The 13,393-nt window shown below is 37.2% G+C and overlaps 1 protein-coding gene across 4 annotated transcripts in view; it reads right to left on the bottom strand.

Annotated features, from left to right (window-relative positions):
- LPIN2 (lipin 2) overlaps positions 1–13,393 on the bottom strand; it is a 79,244-nt gene that overhangs the window by 4,960 nt on the left and 60,891 nt on the right. For all 4 annotated transcript variants that reach the window (XM_016156971.2, XM_016156954.2, XM_016156962.2 and 1 more), the window contains 10 exons: positions 12,775–13,120; positions 11,244–11,343; positions 7,733–7,920; positions 5,766–5,859; positions 5,250–5,319; positions 4,395–4,484; positions 3,900–3,982; positions 2,119–2,263; positions 1,114–1,262; positions 447–533 (listed from right to left, as the gene is read on the bottom strand). In XM_016156971.2, coding sequence (XP_016012457.2) covers positions 447–533; positions 1,114–1,262; positions 2,119–2,263; positions 3,900–3,982; positions 4,395–4,484; positions 5,250–5,319; positions 5,766–5,859; positions 7,733–7,920; positions 11,244–11,343; positions 12,775–13,120 — 1,352 coding nt within the window. The remainder of the gene's footprint in view (positions 1–446; positions 534–1,113; positions 1,263–2,118; positions 2,264–3,899; positions 3,983–4,394; positions 4,485–5,249; positions 5,320–5,765; positions 5,860–7,732; positions 7,921–11,243; positions 11,344–12,774; positions 13,121–13,393) is intronic.

Raw genomic sequence — 13,393 nt, 5'->3', positions numbered from 1 at the left:
AATTCCTGAATTTAACAGTAAAATAGGATTATAAACATTTCACCTTTCCATGGAAAACACCATGGGGAAAAACGGAGGTTATGTACAACTAGGAATTACGCTAAATTTACAAGTATCAATGTATCTTCAACATCTAGTCCATAAAAGCCAGATAATAGAACAGACAAAAAACCTTGGACTATTTTTAAATAATCTGCTATAAAGAAAAGATACAAAGGATCTTATTTATAAAGATAATTTAGAGAATGCCAAGCATTCTGTAAGCAAAGGAGCAAAATTATACCTAGGTAACTGACATGATTTTCATATTAGAGTATTTTCAACTAATGCTTAAGACACTGTAATTTTTCAAATCAATTTAACTTGTAGGTATTAGGGTCTCACAAAAGACATGACACTCTTTTCTCTGTTGCACTGCACATTAGTAGGTGGGACGGGAGACCTACTCATTGATGGAGTGGTAGAGCTTTGCAATACCCTGATGAGTCCAGTCTTTACCCAACTGTGGAAGAATCTGTCCCAAAGCATCAGACCTAAGAGAATAGAAATAAAACAATGGTATTAAGAACCAAGCATATAAAGCCAAGTGCTTTCCTTTTTAGTTGTATACCAGCTGCCAAAAAATAATGTGCGCAGGAGGGGCGGCAGTGGGAGGGCAGAAAAATCTACGAAAGTGATTCCGTCATGGCCTGTGCAACAGTGAGCAGTCTCCTGCAAACATACCCACTGAAGAACTTCTCAAAGTAGAATCAGACATGAGAGCCAGCTGCTCATTTTCAGAGACGGTTTATAATTATACTTTCTCTTGTTCTCCTCCTTAATCTTAACAGCTTTCTAGATTTTTTTTAAATGCTAAAATTTAGAGACCAAATAACTAAATCTTTACAAAGTTATTTTTGACAATACAATTGTATGATTCCACCTATCTCTCTCCATCTATAAATTGACCCTGTGTGGACTGCACTCAGGATGTCTCAATGCATTTGGTTTAAAATACACTACTGACAATGGCTGAGGGCTAGATGCCTGTTGCGGGAACCTCTCCTGCCCACCACCCCACTGCACACTGACCTACACCTCCCTCCCTGCCACCCACCACCGGCTCCTGCTTACTTGGTTATTGTTCCGTCAATGTCGGAAATGACGATCTTGTCATTCCAGTCCCACAGATAAATGGTCCCTGCACAGCGGCAAGTACCTTGATACTGGGTTGTAATACTAAACACGACATCATTTGGGCCATCTTGGAGCTTTAGTTTTGCCTTTTATAAAAAGAATAAAATCGCAGAAGCAGAATTTGAAAAATTAGGTATATCACTTTGATGAGATTACATACAATTAAAATTCTCATTTTCAAATATGTAGTCATTCAGATTGCTTAAGAAATGTTAAGCGAAAAAGGATCCTAATCTTTAAAATAGATAAATGTACATATGTGTGTATGAATACACAAAGAAAAGAAATACATTAACATGTTAACTATAAAAAAAGACAAAAGAAAATTATCTAAAAATATATAGTTTGGAATAAAGTCTAAATGTTTATAAAACACAATGGTGTCTGTCACATTACCACACACCTGGCCCAGTGCTGTGCAAACAGCTCACTCTCAGTGAGATGGGCTGAGGGAGCCATTGTCTGAATGATGCTTGTGATTCCAAGAGACTTTTCTGATCTCCCAAACACAAAACCTCTGCTTCTCCCCCATACCTAGGACTGTCCTGGGGTACACCGAGACCATTTCACAGTGAAAACAGGAGGAAGTTGTGTCTAAATAAGAAAACAATATTTTTCTATTGTTGTGGCTCTCAAGAAGACAGTAGGTGGCCCAGTGATGGGCTAGCTGTGTAAGATTCATCTGGGAAACAGGTTAAAAATACAGATTCCTCAGCTCACTCCCAGGGACTGAGATAAAAGGTCTCAGGTGGCGAATGAAGCTGTGTTTCAGGTTCCCCAGGTGATTCTGGTGGTTCCTGGGGGTAGGGTACTGTTCTACTGTACGTGAACATTTATACAACCACACACCACGTTGTGTGTGTGGAAAGAAGAGGAAGCAGATCAACTTAAACAGTTACTAATATAATCAGGCTAGATCTACATAGATCACACACTACTCACAATCTGGTCCGAGGAAAGGCGGAGAGATTTCTTATATGAGGTTGTGCTGCTGTGGCTCGGGGGCTCCATGTGGACAGGGTCCACTTTGATTGATTCTTCGAGCTCCTGTGACCCCTCGTCACTGGATGAGTCATCCTCAATTGGCCTATTGAACATCAACCAAGTTATGAAGGGCAGTAGGCTGTTTTATTAATGCGAGTTTTTCATTTAGGCTCAAGAGAAGGAAGAGATGCTAAATGCATTTTAGGGATAGGAAGCGTTACTCCCTCTGCTGCTCTCGCACATCCAGCTTCCATGCCTGAATATTCATTACATGAAGTGATAAGGCCACCTTCCTCCTCCCTCTCATGATTGGCCAGCTTTTACTTTCTGGCTGTGACTGGGCATTTTCTGCTGTGACCCATGAATACACACAGGCTACTACTAGACCTGCTTGTGAAAGAGGATGTGTATGTTTCAAAAGGTACAAATTAAATGCTTATGCTGATTTAAAAAATTAACATAAAAGGTTTTCTATACCCCTTTTATTTTTTTTTAAATTTTTATTTAAAACTTGAAGAAGTTAGACATTTATATAATCCATGAAGTGATTCCCCTCTATTACTCTAGCACCCATCTGACACTATACACAACCATTACAATATTGAATTATTTATTAGTATTATGAATCAATAATATTTACCTTTAATTTAAAAAACTCTGGAAGAAAGGAAAACCTTTATAATGCAGTACCTTTAATGGATGTCTCTCGTACCTTTTAAAAATTTTATTATCTATTAGTTTCAGGTGCACAGCATAATGGCTAGACGCTTATATAATTTATGAAGCAATCCCCCCGATTAGTCTAGTATCCACCTAACACTATACATACCCATTACAATATTATTTACTATATTCCCTATGCTCTACTCCACAATGAGAAACAAAAGAAAAATAAATAAATAAATGGGATTGCATCAAACTAAAAAGTTTTTGCACAACAAAGGAAACCATCAACAAGATGAAAAGACAACCTACTGAATGGGAGAAGGTATCTGACTATGATACCTCTGATAAGGGGTTAATATCTAAAATTTATAAAGAACTCATACAATTTAACACCCAAAACACATAATCCAACTAAAAAAATGAGCAGAAGACCTGAACAGGCATTTCTCCAAAGAGGACCTATGGATGGGCCAATAGACTATGAAAAGATACTCAAAATCTACACGCCTTTTAAAAAGAGGGTAAAGAGCAAGGAAAATAGTTTCAGACTACTAGGGAGTTAGGGAATGGAAGTTAGGGAAATGGAAGGAGAAAGAATTTGAATGGGGAAAGTACACAGATGGCAGAAACAAGAATGGGGTATATTGAGGCACTGCCTCTCAGAGCGAGCACGCTACTTCTTCCGAGAAATGAAACGGACCCACAGCAATCTTTGAGGCTCTTTTATATCTCCCCTTTGTGCCTAACGGGAAGCCAGGAAGCAGGAACACCAGGACAGTCCACCTTAGGACTCCTCAAGATTCCCCCTTCCCAAAGGCATCCGATTCTATGGCTCCAGGATGGGAGAGAGGTATTTAAAAGGCAGTGATGAGCATGTTTATGACTCTAAGCGAATAATATTTTTATCATCTGCTAGCTGAGTGGCACAAAAAAGCCACTTATTCATGTTATGTTCATAGGAGAAAGCTATTTCTGAGAATTAAACAAAATTATCAAACTCAACTTGAATGCAATGACCAAAGCAGGAGTGGCCCAACTGCTGTGAGCCTGGAGGAAGGACGGGGTGCCCCTACCTGCCACTGGCTGGCTCCTTTGCACTCGATGGTAGGTCACAGATTGGTGGCACCTTGGATTTCCCTTCTTTGGCCTCTGGCAGCTAAAAAGCAAGATAATAATGGCAAAGTGCAATTTTTTTCTGTACTGACAAACAAAAATTCATCAGCTGCCCTCTCCAGTTATGAGCAAAACTGCTTTCTGAACCTACGGTTTAAAAATGCTCAAGAAAACAGACTGTCTCTAGTTTGAGCCAAAGGACAGAAACCTGATAGAAGTCATATGCTGCTATACAAAAGCTGTCACTACAAAGCCAGAAGTAAAAATTTTTAAGAGCACCATTTCAAGTCACAAAATATAACACAACTAGACTGTTCAAAAATGGCAACTGTTGTTATTGTAAAAGAGCATTATATAGCTTTAAAGGACTTTTTTTGTGCTTGACAGTTTTTTCGAATAAATGAGATTCACTGCTTTTTAGCTCATGGAAAGGACCCTCCAGGTTGGTTACTTACCTGTTTGGTCATGCTTTCTCTCTTACGCCAAAACCACCAGCGACCGGATTTCTTTGGCATCTTATCTTTGACCCAGGACTCAACTGTGGCCTGGAAACAATCAACTTGGGTTAGTCTAGTGATCTGTCGGTCACAAAGCACCTGACTACTACTTTCTACCACTAGACTGCAGGACGGTGCCTTATCATGGAGTATGAGCAACGATCACCACACTTCCAAGACTCTATAGTTTTTAACACCTACAGAAGATGGAAAGTGTCCTCTTTTGTGGCAGTATGGCTTTGTGGCAGATCTGCGGTATGAGACCAAGTGGTCTGGCTGTGAAGGAGCAGCCCCCTCCTAGGGGGCTGGCAATTGGGCTGCTCTCATTTCTGTACCCTTAGAAAATATGGCACCCCTGAGTTATGAGGACCAACTAGGCTGATGATGTCTTCATGCGGGGCAGATTTAAAGCAAACCTGCAGGTTATACATAGAGGTTTATTATCCACAATTTGATCTAATCATACCGATGTCATGCTTCTGGGGGCCGCATCACTCTCTTCTTCCTGCTTCTTTTCATGTTAATGAGGAATTTTTTTTATTCTATATTTAACAATTAGTAAAATCTCTCAACAACTTTTACATAGCAAACTGGTATAAATATCTAGTAAAAATGACAAAGATGTGGCAGTTGAGCTAATTTCCTAGATTTTGGGCATACGATCACTTGGGCACACAGAACTCTTTAGATCTTTTATAACATTAAATAAAACTTTAAAGAGTACCTAATTTAGAAATATGCATATATGGATTCTTCTAAGTACTCTATGCTGTATACACCTTTGAAAAGGCAAGAAATGGAAGATCATCTCACCTTAGGCAAACTCTTCTGGAATACTTGCAAGCTAAGAATCATGGGAGCAGCCAAAGCCCAGTTATAGTAACTGTAAGAAATAACAATTGTAAAAAACCATTACACAAAGAGGGAAGGGAGAGAGAAAAGAGGGTAAGAATGGAGAGAGGAAGAAAAAAGTAGGAAAGAAGTGGGGTGGGGGGGCAAGGAGAAAGGTGGGGGAGAAAGATGTGTAGAAATTCCTTATTCTTTTTAGTAAAAAGATGATCAGCTAAATTTTTTGTTATATGAATAATCTTTGCTTCAAGCCAAACTTCTCTGAATGGAGATGTAGTAAAATCGACAAAACAGAATCACATTTTAATGCTTCATTTAAAAATGAAGTTAAGGCTTCACTTTTACTTCTAAGTCTTTGCCTGTTAGCTCATTTAAATGAAATGATATATTTCATAGCAAGAAAAACTGGAATAGTTAAAAAGGGCACTTGGAAAAAACCCTGCAAGAGTATTTAACAATTACAAAAACAACAGTATTTACCGGTTATATATCCGTATTACAAGGTTAGGATTGTCTATAAGTCCAGGGTTCTCTGCAAATTCATGATAAGTAATGATATGCTCCATGAATTTTTCTGCAATGTAAAATAATAATGATCAATTTGGTTAGAGTTTAAATTCCCAATATCACAATACTCTCTGCATTAAAGGGACTATAGGATAAAATAAAATGTCCTTTTTTAAAAAACTTTTTTTAATATCTATCAAAAACACAATGTTAAGACACTATCAAAAACACAATGTTAAGACACTTCTTCCCCCAGGACGAGAAAAAACACTTTCTAACCTTCCCCTTCCCTTTCCCACCACTCCTTCCCTAGTTAAAGAAGAAAGATAAGAAAGAGAGAGAGCACGTGCGCACCCCCCCCCTCCCCGTGAGCGAAGGAGGGAGGGAGAGGAGGAAGGAAGGAAGGGAGGCAGGGAGGGAGGGAGGGAGGAAGGAAGACACTCAAAACCAGGACAATGGGATATGCCAGAGACTTTTAGGAAAGATTACAGATGTGGCCAGAGAGAAAGAGGAACACACAAGCACGCATTCACATGCTCTGTAACTAACAAAAACTGTAAGTTTCATTCTTATCGAAGGAAGAAACTCTTTACTGGCAGGCAACTGCATAACTGAGGAATATTCATGGGGGTCTTACAGCTTTAAGTGCATACTACATTAGAAAAAAAACAAAGCATTTTACAACTGCTTGGAGAAAAAAACAAACATACACCAAAATTTGGCTTAGGGTCTATCAAAAAGTAAATCCTAAATTCTTGCAGAATGAATAAGAATTTTGTATGAATTTTTATACCCTAGTCCTAAACACTCTACAAGCTAAAAAAGAAAATTTTCACTGAGATTGTTCCTCCTGTTAATTTGTATATTACTTACTTGCCATTTCTACCTCCTCCAATAACAAACTCTACATAAGTTTCCAATACTTTTTTAAAGTGTAAATTTTATAATTTATATAAATTGTAAATTTTCCATTCCTCACCCCCTATATATTTTTAAATGAAGCCTTATGAAGATTATAATAAGAATGTGACCTATTTGATTTTGTCCCTGGAAGGAACCACTGGCCATAATACACTCTTAATTTCTTGCAAAAAATAAAACAAATAGAATTAAGAGTTGGGGAAGAAAGAGGCATAATGAACACCCTGTGACCCCAAGAAGAAAATTATTAGGAAAAAAAATTGTAAGGTTCAGGGCACCCAGGCTGCCACATGCGAGCCTTCAGTTGCTCTGAGGGTGAGAGAAGACAAAAGATGAGGCCGGTCATAAAAAGAAATCTTTCCTTAGAGGAAAATCAACCAAAGGCCACCAGCCGACTTGAGAAAACATTAAGTAGAGTTTAGTTTACAAAGGAAGGTAAAACCAAAAATGCCAGAGAATTTGGGACAGATGCTCAATCCACATTGGAGGCCTCTAAACTGCATCTGCTAAGCTACTTTCCTTTCTCCTGGACCAGCTCTCAACATTAAGACAGAAAGTAATCCCTTCTATTTTTTGCCAGAAAGACCATTTACTAAGTGAATAATCAATTTTCACAACTTCAAGCCCTACTCTCCTATCTAAGGCTCGCTGTTTTCCAGGACGGCAGCTGGGCCCCAGTCCCAGATGATTTCAACAACTTCACAGATGAAAAAATGACATAGCTTGAGCTGATCCTGGCTCCTCAGCAAACAAGGCAGCCTGAGACCTCTCAACCGCTTAATGTGAAGTGATTGCCTTCAAGGCACACCCCCCCACCCAAGCTATTTATATGTAATGTTACCCAATGTGAGGTATCCTAAGCAAGGGGCTATGGGTCTTACATAAAAGGGAGGCACCTGTTAACGGCACAATATCACTAAAGGATTTAATACACCGAAATGGCTAAACGGCATGTTTTCAATCAAGTGATGGCCAAACTGCTTTCTCAAGTGAATGTAGGGCATGACCGCTAAGTGTACCTTTAGAAATTTCTCCGTTCTCACTGAGGCCCCCACAAAGGGAGAGGGTGACATCAGGCAAGTCCATGGCAGAATCGGAGAGGCACTCAGTGCCACTATCAGCAGCTGCACTTCCCACAGACTGTGGGGACTGGGAGCCAGAGAGTGTATCAGACTCAGGCCACTGCCTGGAAGTGGGGTCCAATTCACTGTGGGCAGGGGACAGGGAGAGAAGAATTTGCTTTATTACAACTTCCTGTATTCCCAGCTTACTAAATGGTTCTCTGATGGCTCAAACCAAATAACATATCCCCTTTAAAAAGCAGTGGATTAATCTACAATCAGACATGTCTTTTCTTAGGTAGTGTTAGAATCACATAAATGATAGCAAAAAATAACCTATTAGCACTACTGAGGAATTAACTGTGAATATAGTTTAGTTAAGTATGTCATGAAAATCACTATTAAGTTATTCACAATAACACAAACATTTCAGCTATAGCCTTTCGGGTTTCAATTAACAGAGTGAAAGAGTTATAAACAGTTATTTACATTTCCATGAAGAAAATGACAGGGTAATTAAGAAAAATCTGATGTCTGGAAACTTTTTTTATCGTAACTTCCTAGAAAAAGCTGTGGTACTATATACATCCTATAGAAAATTACAATAGTCCAAGGCTGTATTATTTTTAAACTAGAAGACTTTTCTAAATTTATCTGTTACTCCTGAAAACAAAGAAATTAAGCCAGAGAATATTCTCAGGAGGCTAGACATACCACAAAAAGAAATGTATTGAGAAATAAACTAGAAATAAACTGTTTTTACATTAGAATGAGGGCCTCAAATAAATAGGCTATTCAATGTTTTCATTTTTTTAAATGAAGCAGGGAAGCCGGGTTTTAGATGGTGACCTTAAGAGAATCTTTTTGCAATGGAGCATTAAATTTGAGAGAAAAAGAATAAGAAAATGGCATCTTAAGTTTCTTAGTCATGAATGTTTATTGGTCTACACCCTTTAAATGTATGTCACACTGAAATACTGTTTTAGAATTTTCCAATTCTTTTATTTAAAAGCCAATATATTTAATGTATGCAATTAATATATGTAATCCAGTGTACTTATATAATCTTTAGGAAAAAAAATCTCACATTTGAGCAATAGGTGGCAGAATACAGATATGTCATTAACTAGAAAGCAGTTTCAAAAAGCTATTGTTTTGCACTTACACAAAAGATTCAGATTTTTGGAAATGTTCTCTCTCAATAGCAATGCACAGCCATATCACAATATTGAGATTTACTCAGAAGGTTCTCTTCACTGGAAATGGTAAAAAAAAAAAAAAAAAAGCCAAAGCCAATGTAAGGCAGCAACGCCTGCTGTTAGGCTGGGATTGAGGGGGAGACAAACTCCCTGGGTAAAACACAGACAAACCCCTCATGTTTCTTGGGCACACAGCTAGGTCCCAGTATAGTCAGGTGTGGCCACATGACCAGATGACTGAGTTGATGTGAACAGATGGGGTGTGCTGTGCCCTTCCCAAGACTGGCCCCTGATAACTCCCCCATGTGATCCCCTCTCCTGTTCCTGTTGAGGACCTAAGGGGATGGTGGAACCTCTCGGTAGAAGGAGCCTGTGTTCCTGAATCCCTGTGTGCATGGCCTACCAAACACCAGCACTAGAATACAGTTGACCCTTGAACAATACAAGTTTCAACTGTGCAGGTCCATTTATACAGTAGGTTTTCCCCGCAACAAATATACAGTTAGCCCTCCCATATCCCTGGGTTTTGCATTCATGGATTCAACCATCTGTGGGTTAAAAATAGTACTTTTCTGGAGAAGCAGAGGGCTAACTATTTGCATTATTCTATGCCATTTTATATAGGGGACTTACCTGAACAGGATTCTGGTATCTGTGGGGAAAGAGGAAGTGGCGGGGGTACCTGTAACACATCCACTGTAGGAGGATAACTATATTTAAGTTTTTGGGGAGTTAAAAGTTATATGTGGATTTTCAACTGCATGGGGGGTTGGCAGCCTGAACCTCAGTATTGTTCAAGTGTCAACTGTATTATCGCATGAGTAAGAAATAAATTTCTATTGTGGCAAAGTCTTGAGTTTTATCAGTTACAGCAGTTAGTGCTACTCTAACCAATGCAAACACTAAATACAGGAAGGATGCCATGGGACTCAACATGTCACCAAATCCACAAGGACATAAAGTGATGTGACATAAAGTTTAGTTATAATTAAATACTGGATATTTAGTCAAGGTAACAGTGAACATGATCATAACAAAACACGTGCTTGTATGTATTTCAACAGCCTCACTATCTTTAAGTATTTATGAAATGTCTCAAGAAATAATTCATTCATGAGGTAAGAAGCTTCCTTGGTGAAAGCAATGACCTTAAACAGTCAAATTATAATAGAACACAGTAAGGTCCCATTCATTATTCACTTGCCCCATTTTTTAAAAGGAAAGTAAAGGAAACTATCTCAGGAATTCCAATGTAAGCAAATAGTTAAGGACTGGAAAATCTGAAAGAAAACCATAATTCTAAGACAGCTCACATTTTAATTTACTTATTGGAAAAAAACTGAGCAATGGAGGAGTTTCAGTTCTCTCACCTTAAAAACCCAACTATTACTTCAAATGAAGTAAATATTCAAGACAAATTTAGAGAACGATTAGGAAGTTTTAAGGATTTTCCAAAAATATCTAAAAAATTTAAATACTTTCATATCGATCCCATCTATTTTAAATAAAAATGAAATATGTTTTCCAATAATTTATTTGAAAGCGTTTAATTATACGTGTCTATGGTTCGGTTATAGTCAAGCTATTCTTCCATGGGGAAAAGTTGTTTTTTGTAATCATAGAATGTATTATAATGGAATTCCCCTAGAAATGAAAATGAAGTTGGGAAAACAGTATGAGTATATCATATCTGAAGTTTTAGAGCTATTTAAAGAGGAAAATCATGAGGGAGAGGGAGGGGAAGTGACAAGAGGTGAGCGCTTTGGGGAATGTGGGGTGCACAGGCCCGGTGGAATGGTGGCTCCCTAGAGCCACACTTGAATTCAGAAAAAGCTTGGGAGCTCAGACTCACTGAGGGAGTAAAGGTATTCTTTGTAAAATGTTTTTTAATAATGACAGATTACCTTTAAGACACATAATAAATAAAACAAATACTAAGAAATTTTCCCAAGCATGCTGAGTTTGCATTAATGACGGTAATCAGTGCTAATCTGAAGTCATGTCCATTTGTATACCCTTATGTAGGTTTAACTAGTGTACCTCTTCTCATCACATTGAAAATTTCTTCATAAAAAGGCAAATTATTAATTTCAAATCACTACAATCAAAACAACATATGAACCATTTCTGAATTTTCCAAATCTGAAGCAATCATCTAACTTAAAGGACACCATCCTCTCACTCCTTTTTCTCTGACAAAATGTTTTGCTTTAGAAATAGCTAGAATATCTCAGAGCTGTTCACCCTTTAGTATATAAGGAATACACTACCTTTTAGGGAAATAGAGAGCTGCAACTTCAGGTTCTAGAGCCTTTAAGTCATCTAGGTAAATATCATCAGGTCCCTGGTGCTGGCTTCTCTTGTGGACACCTGTTTTTATTTAAAAAAAAAATACCTCAGAGATAAGAACTTAATTACCATTCTTCATTTACAACTTTGCAAGAAAACAAAGGTTTGCAAAACAATAAAAATGACCATGATTTGAACTGGGCTTTATTTTTTAAAATGTCAGATAACCTTTTTACTTGTGTTGGTTTTCAACCATCCATGCCAATGGAAGTGAAAATGAGTGTTACATGGGAGGTATACGACAGTTGTTCAATAAACATATGCTAATTTACTCATTCATTTGCTGTTACATGAATATTCCTAGCCCCTAAATCATTTATAATTGATAATTTAAAAGAATATTAATAGTACAAATAAGCATGACTAGCCTTGATGAAATCACCAGCACTAAGAAGCCCTTATTCTAAAACCATGAGGGAAAGGTTGGTGGGGAATAGGATATTCATATCATGCCAAAGTATTACCTTCTAATTGCAAAAGGACAAAAATCCTTTACAATGGATAAAACTGGAAGACAATACTTTAAATAAGTGATCACATTTAGCATCACTAACAGTGAGACATTATGAGATACAGTATTAAGTATCCAATATATACCATAATCTTCAATCAAAAAATAAAAAATCTAATCATTTAATTAGATCTAATTAATCTAATTAACCTCTAATCTGTACTGCCCACTACAATAGTCACCAGCCATATGTGACTAATAACTTGAACTGTCCTAGTCTGATACGAGGTATGTAAAATGTGTAAAACACAGACTTCCAAGACTTATAATAATAATGTAAAATTGCAATAGTTTTTATATTGAATTACATGTTAAAATTATAATAGTTTGGACTGGCTTAAGTAGAATGTATTACTAAACCTAATTTCGCTTGTTTATTTTTACTTTTCTAATATTAGAATATTGAAAATTATATACATGGCTCACATTACACTTCTACTGGACAGAGTTAACTTCCAGTTGAAGGAAATATGGGGATGTTACCTTGAAAAAAAATCTGATACATCCAGAATGTAAGAAAGTATACCAGACAATTAGCTGGGTTCTCAAAAGGTCAATATCATGGGCATGGAGGAGGAAAGAGGTGTAGCAATATGTATGTTTATGTATGCGGAAGTGTGTGTGTGTAGGGGGGAGGCTGTTCTAAATAAAAGATTAAACATAAAACCAAATGTAACATGTGAACTTTAATGAGATCTGTTTGGAAAAAAAAAAACAGCTAAAAAACTGTTCTTGGTACATTTAGGGAAATACAAATTTTGGTTCTTTAACTTGACAATGGTAGTATGGTTATACAGAAAATATTCTTATTCTTAGAAAGTATATCTTAAAGGAGAAATGTCATAAACAAATACAAAGGTAGCCATCACATACTTGAAACACTGGAATCATTTACTATGTAAATTTAGAGTACCTAATGCCATAAATTAAACAATGATTACCTTTTTTCTTTGATGGCGAATCTACTTTAGCTGCTGGTTTTGATTCTGAGGGAGCCTCTGCTAACGATGGGTTAGGAAGATAGTCTGTATCTGACATAGATGAAATGTGAGGTGGCTCAAAGGGAGGCTCGAGAAGGTCTGCAGCAGAAGTTGCATCGCTCATCTGCTTACACAGGGCTCTGGGTTTTGGTTTCACTATGGTGCAGACCATTTCTCCCATGGCAGCATCCTTCTCAACTTCACTTATGAGGTTGTCCTCACTGGGAATTACCCGAAAATGGGTATTTTCTGATGGTGTAATCGTAGCAGTCCTAGGATGATGGTCAGATCTCTCTCTTTTGTTGATCTAAAAAAGTTGAATTGTTTAAAAATTAAATTACTTTCAAAGGTGTTTATATAATTTATTTCTTAAGCTGGATGAAGGTAAATGTGATCATTTAAAATGATGCATTCAGTAAATACATCATTTGGTATGTGTGAACTACTTCATAATTAAAAGTGAAAAAATAACTGCATCTTGTTCAATATCATATTTGTATAGATATCTATATATCTATAGATATAGCTATATATATAAAATTGCTCTCTCTAAAATTGCTCTACTATGAAGAGTTCAACA

The sequence above is a fragment of the Rousettus aegyptiacus genome, unplaced genomic scaffold (genome assembly GCF_014176215.1).
Source record: "Rousettus aegyptiacus isolate mRouAeg1 unplaced genomic scaffold, mRouAeg1.p scaffold_m13_p_12, whole genome shotgun sequence".
NCBI lineage: Eukaryota > Metazoa > Chordata > Mammalia > Chiroptera > Pteropodidae > Rousettus > Rousettus aegyptiacus.
This window is presented reverse-complemented; position numbering and strand designations above follow the sequence as displayed.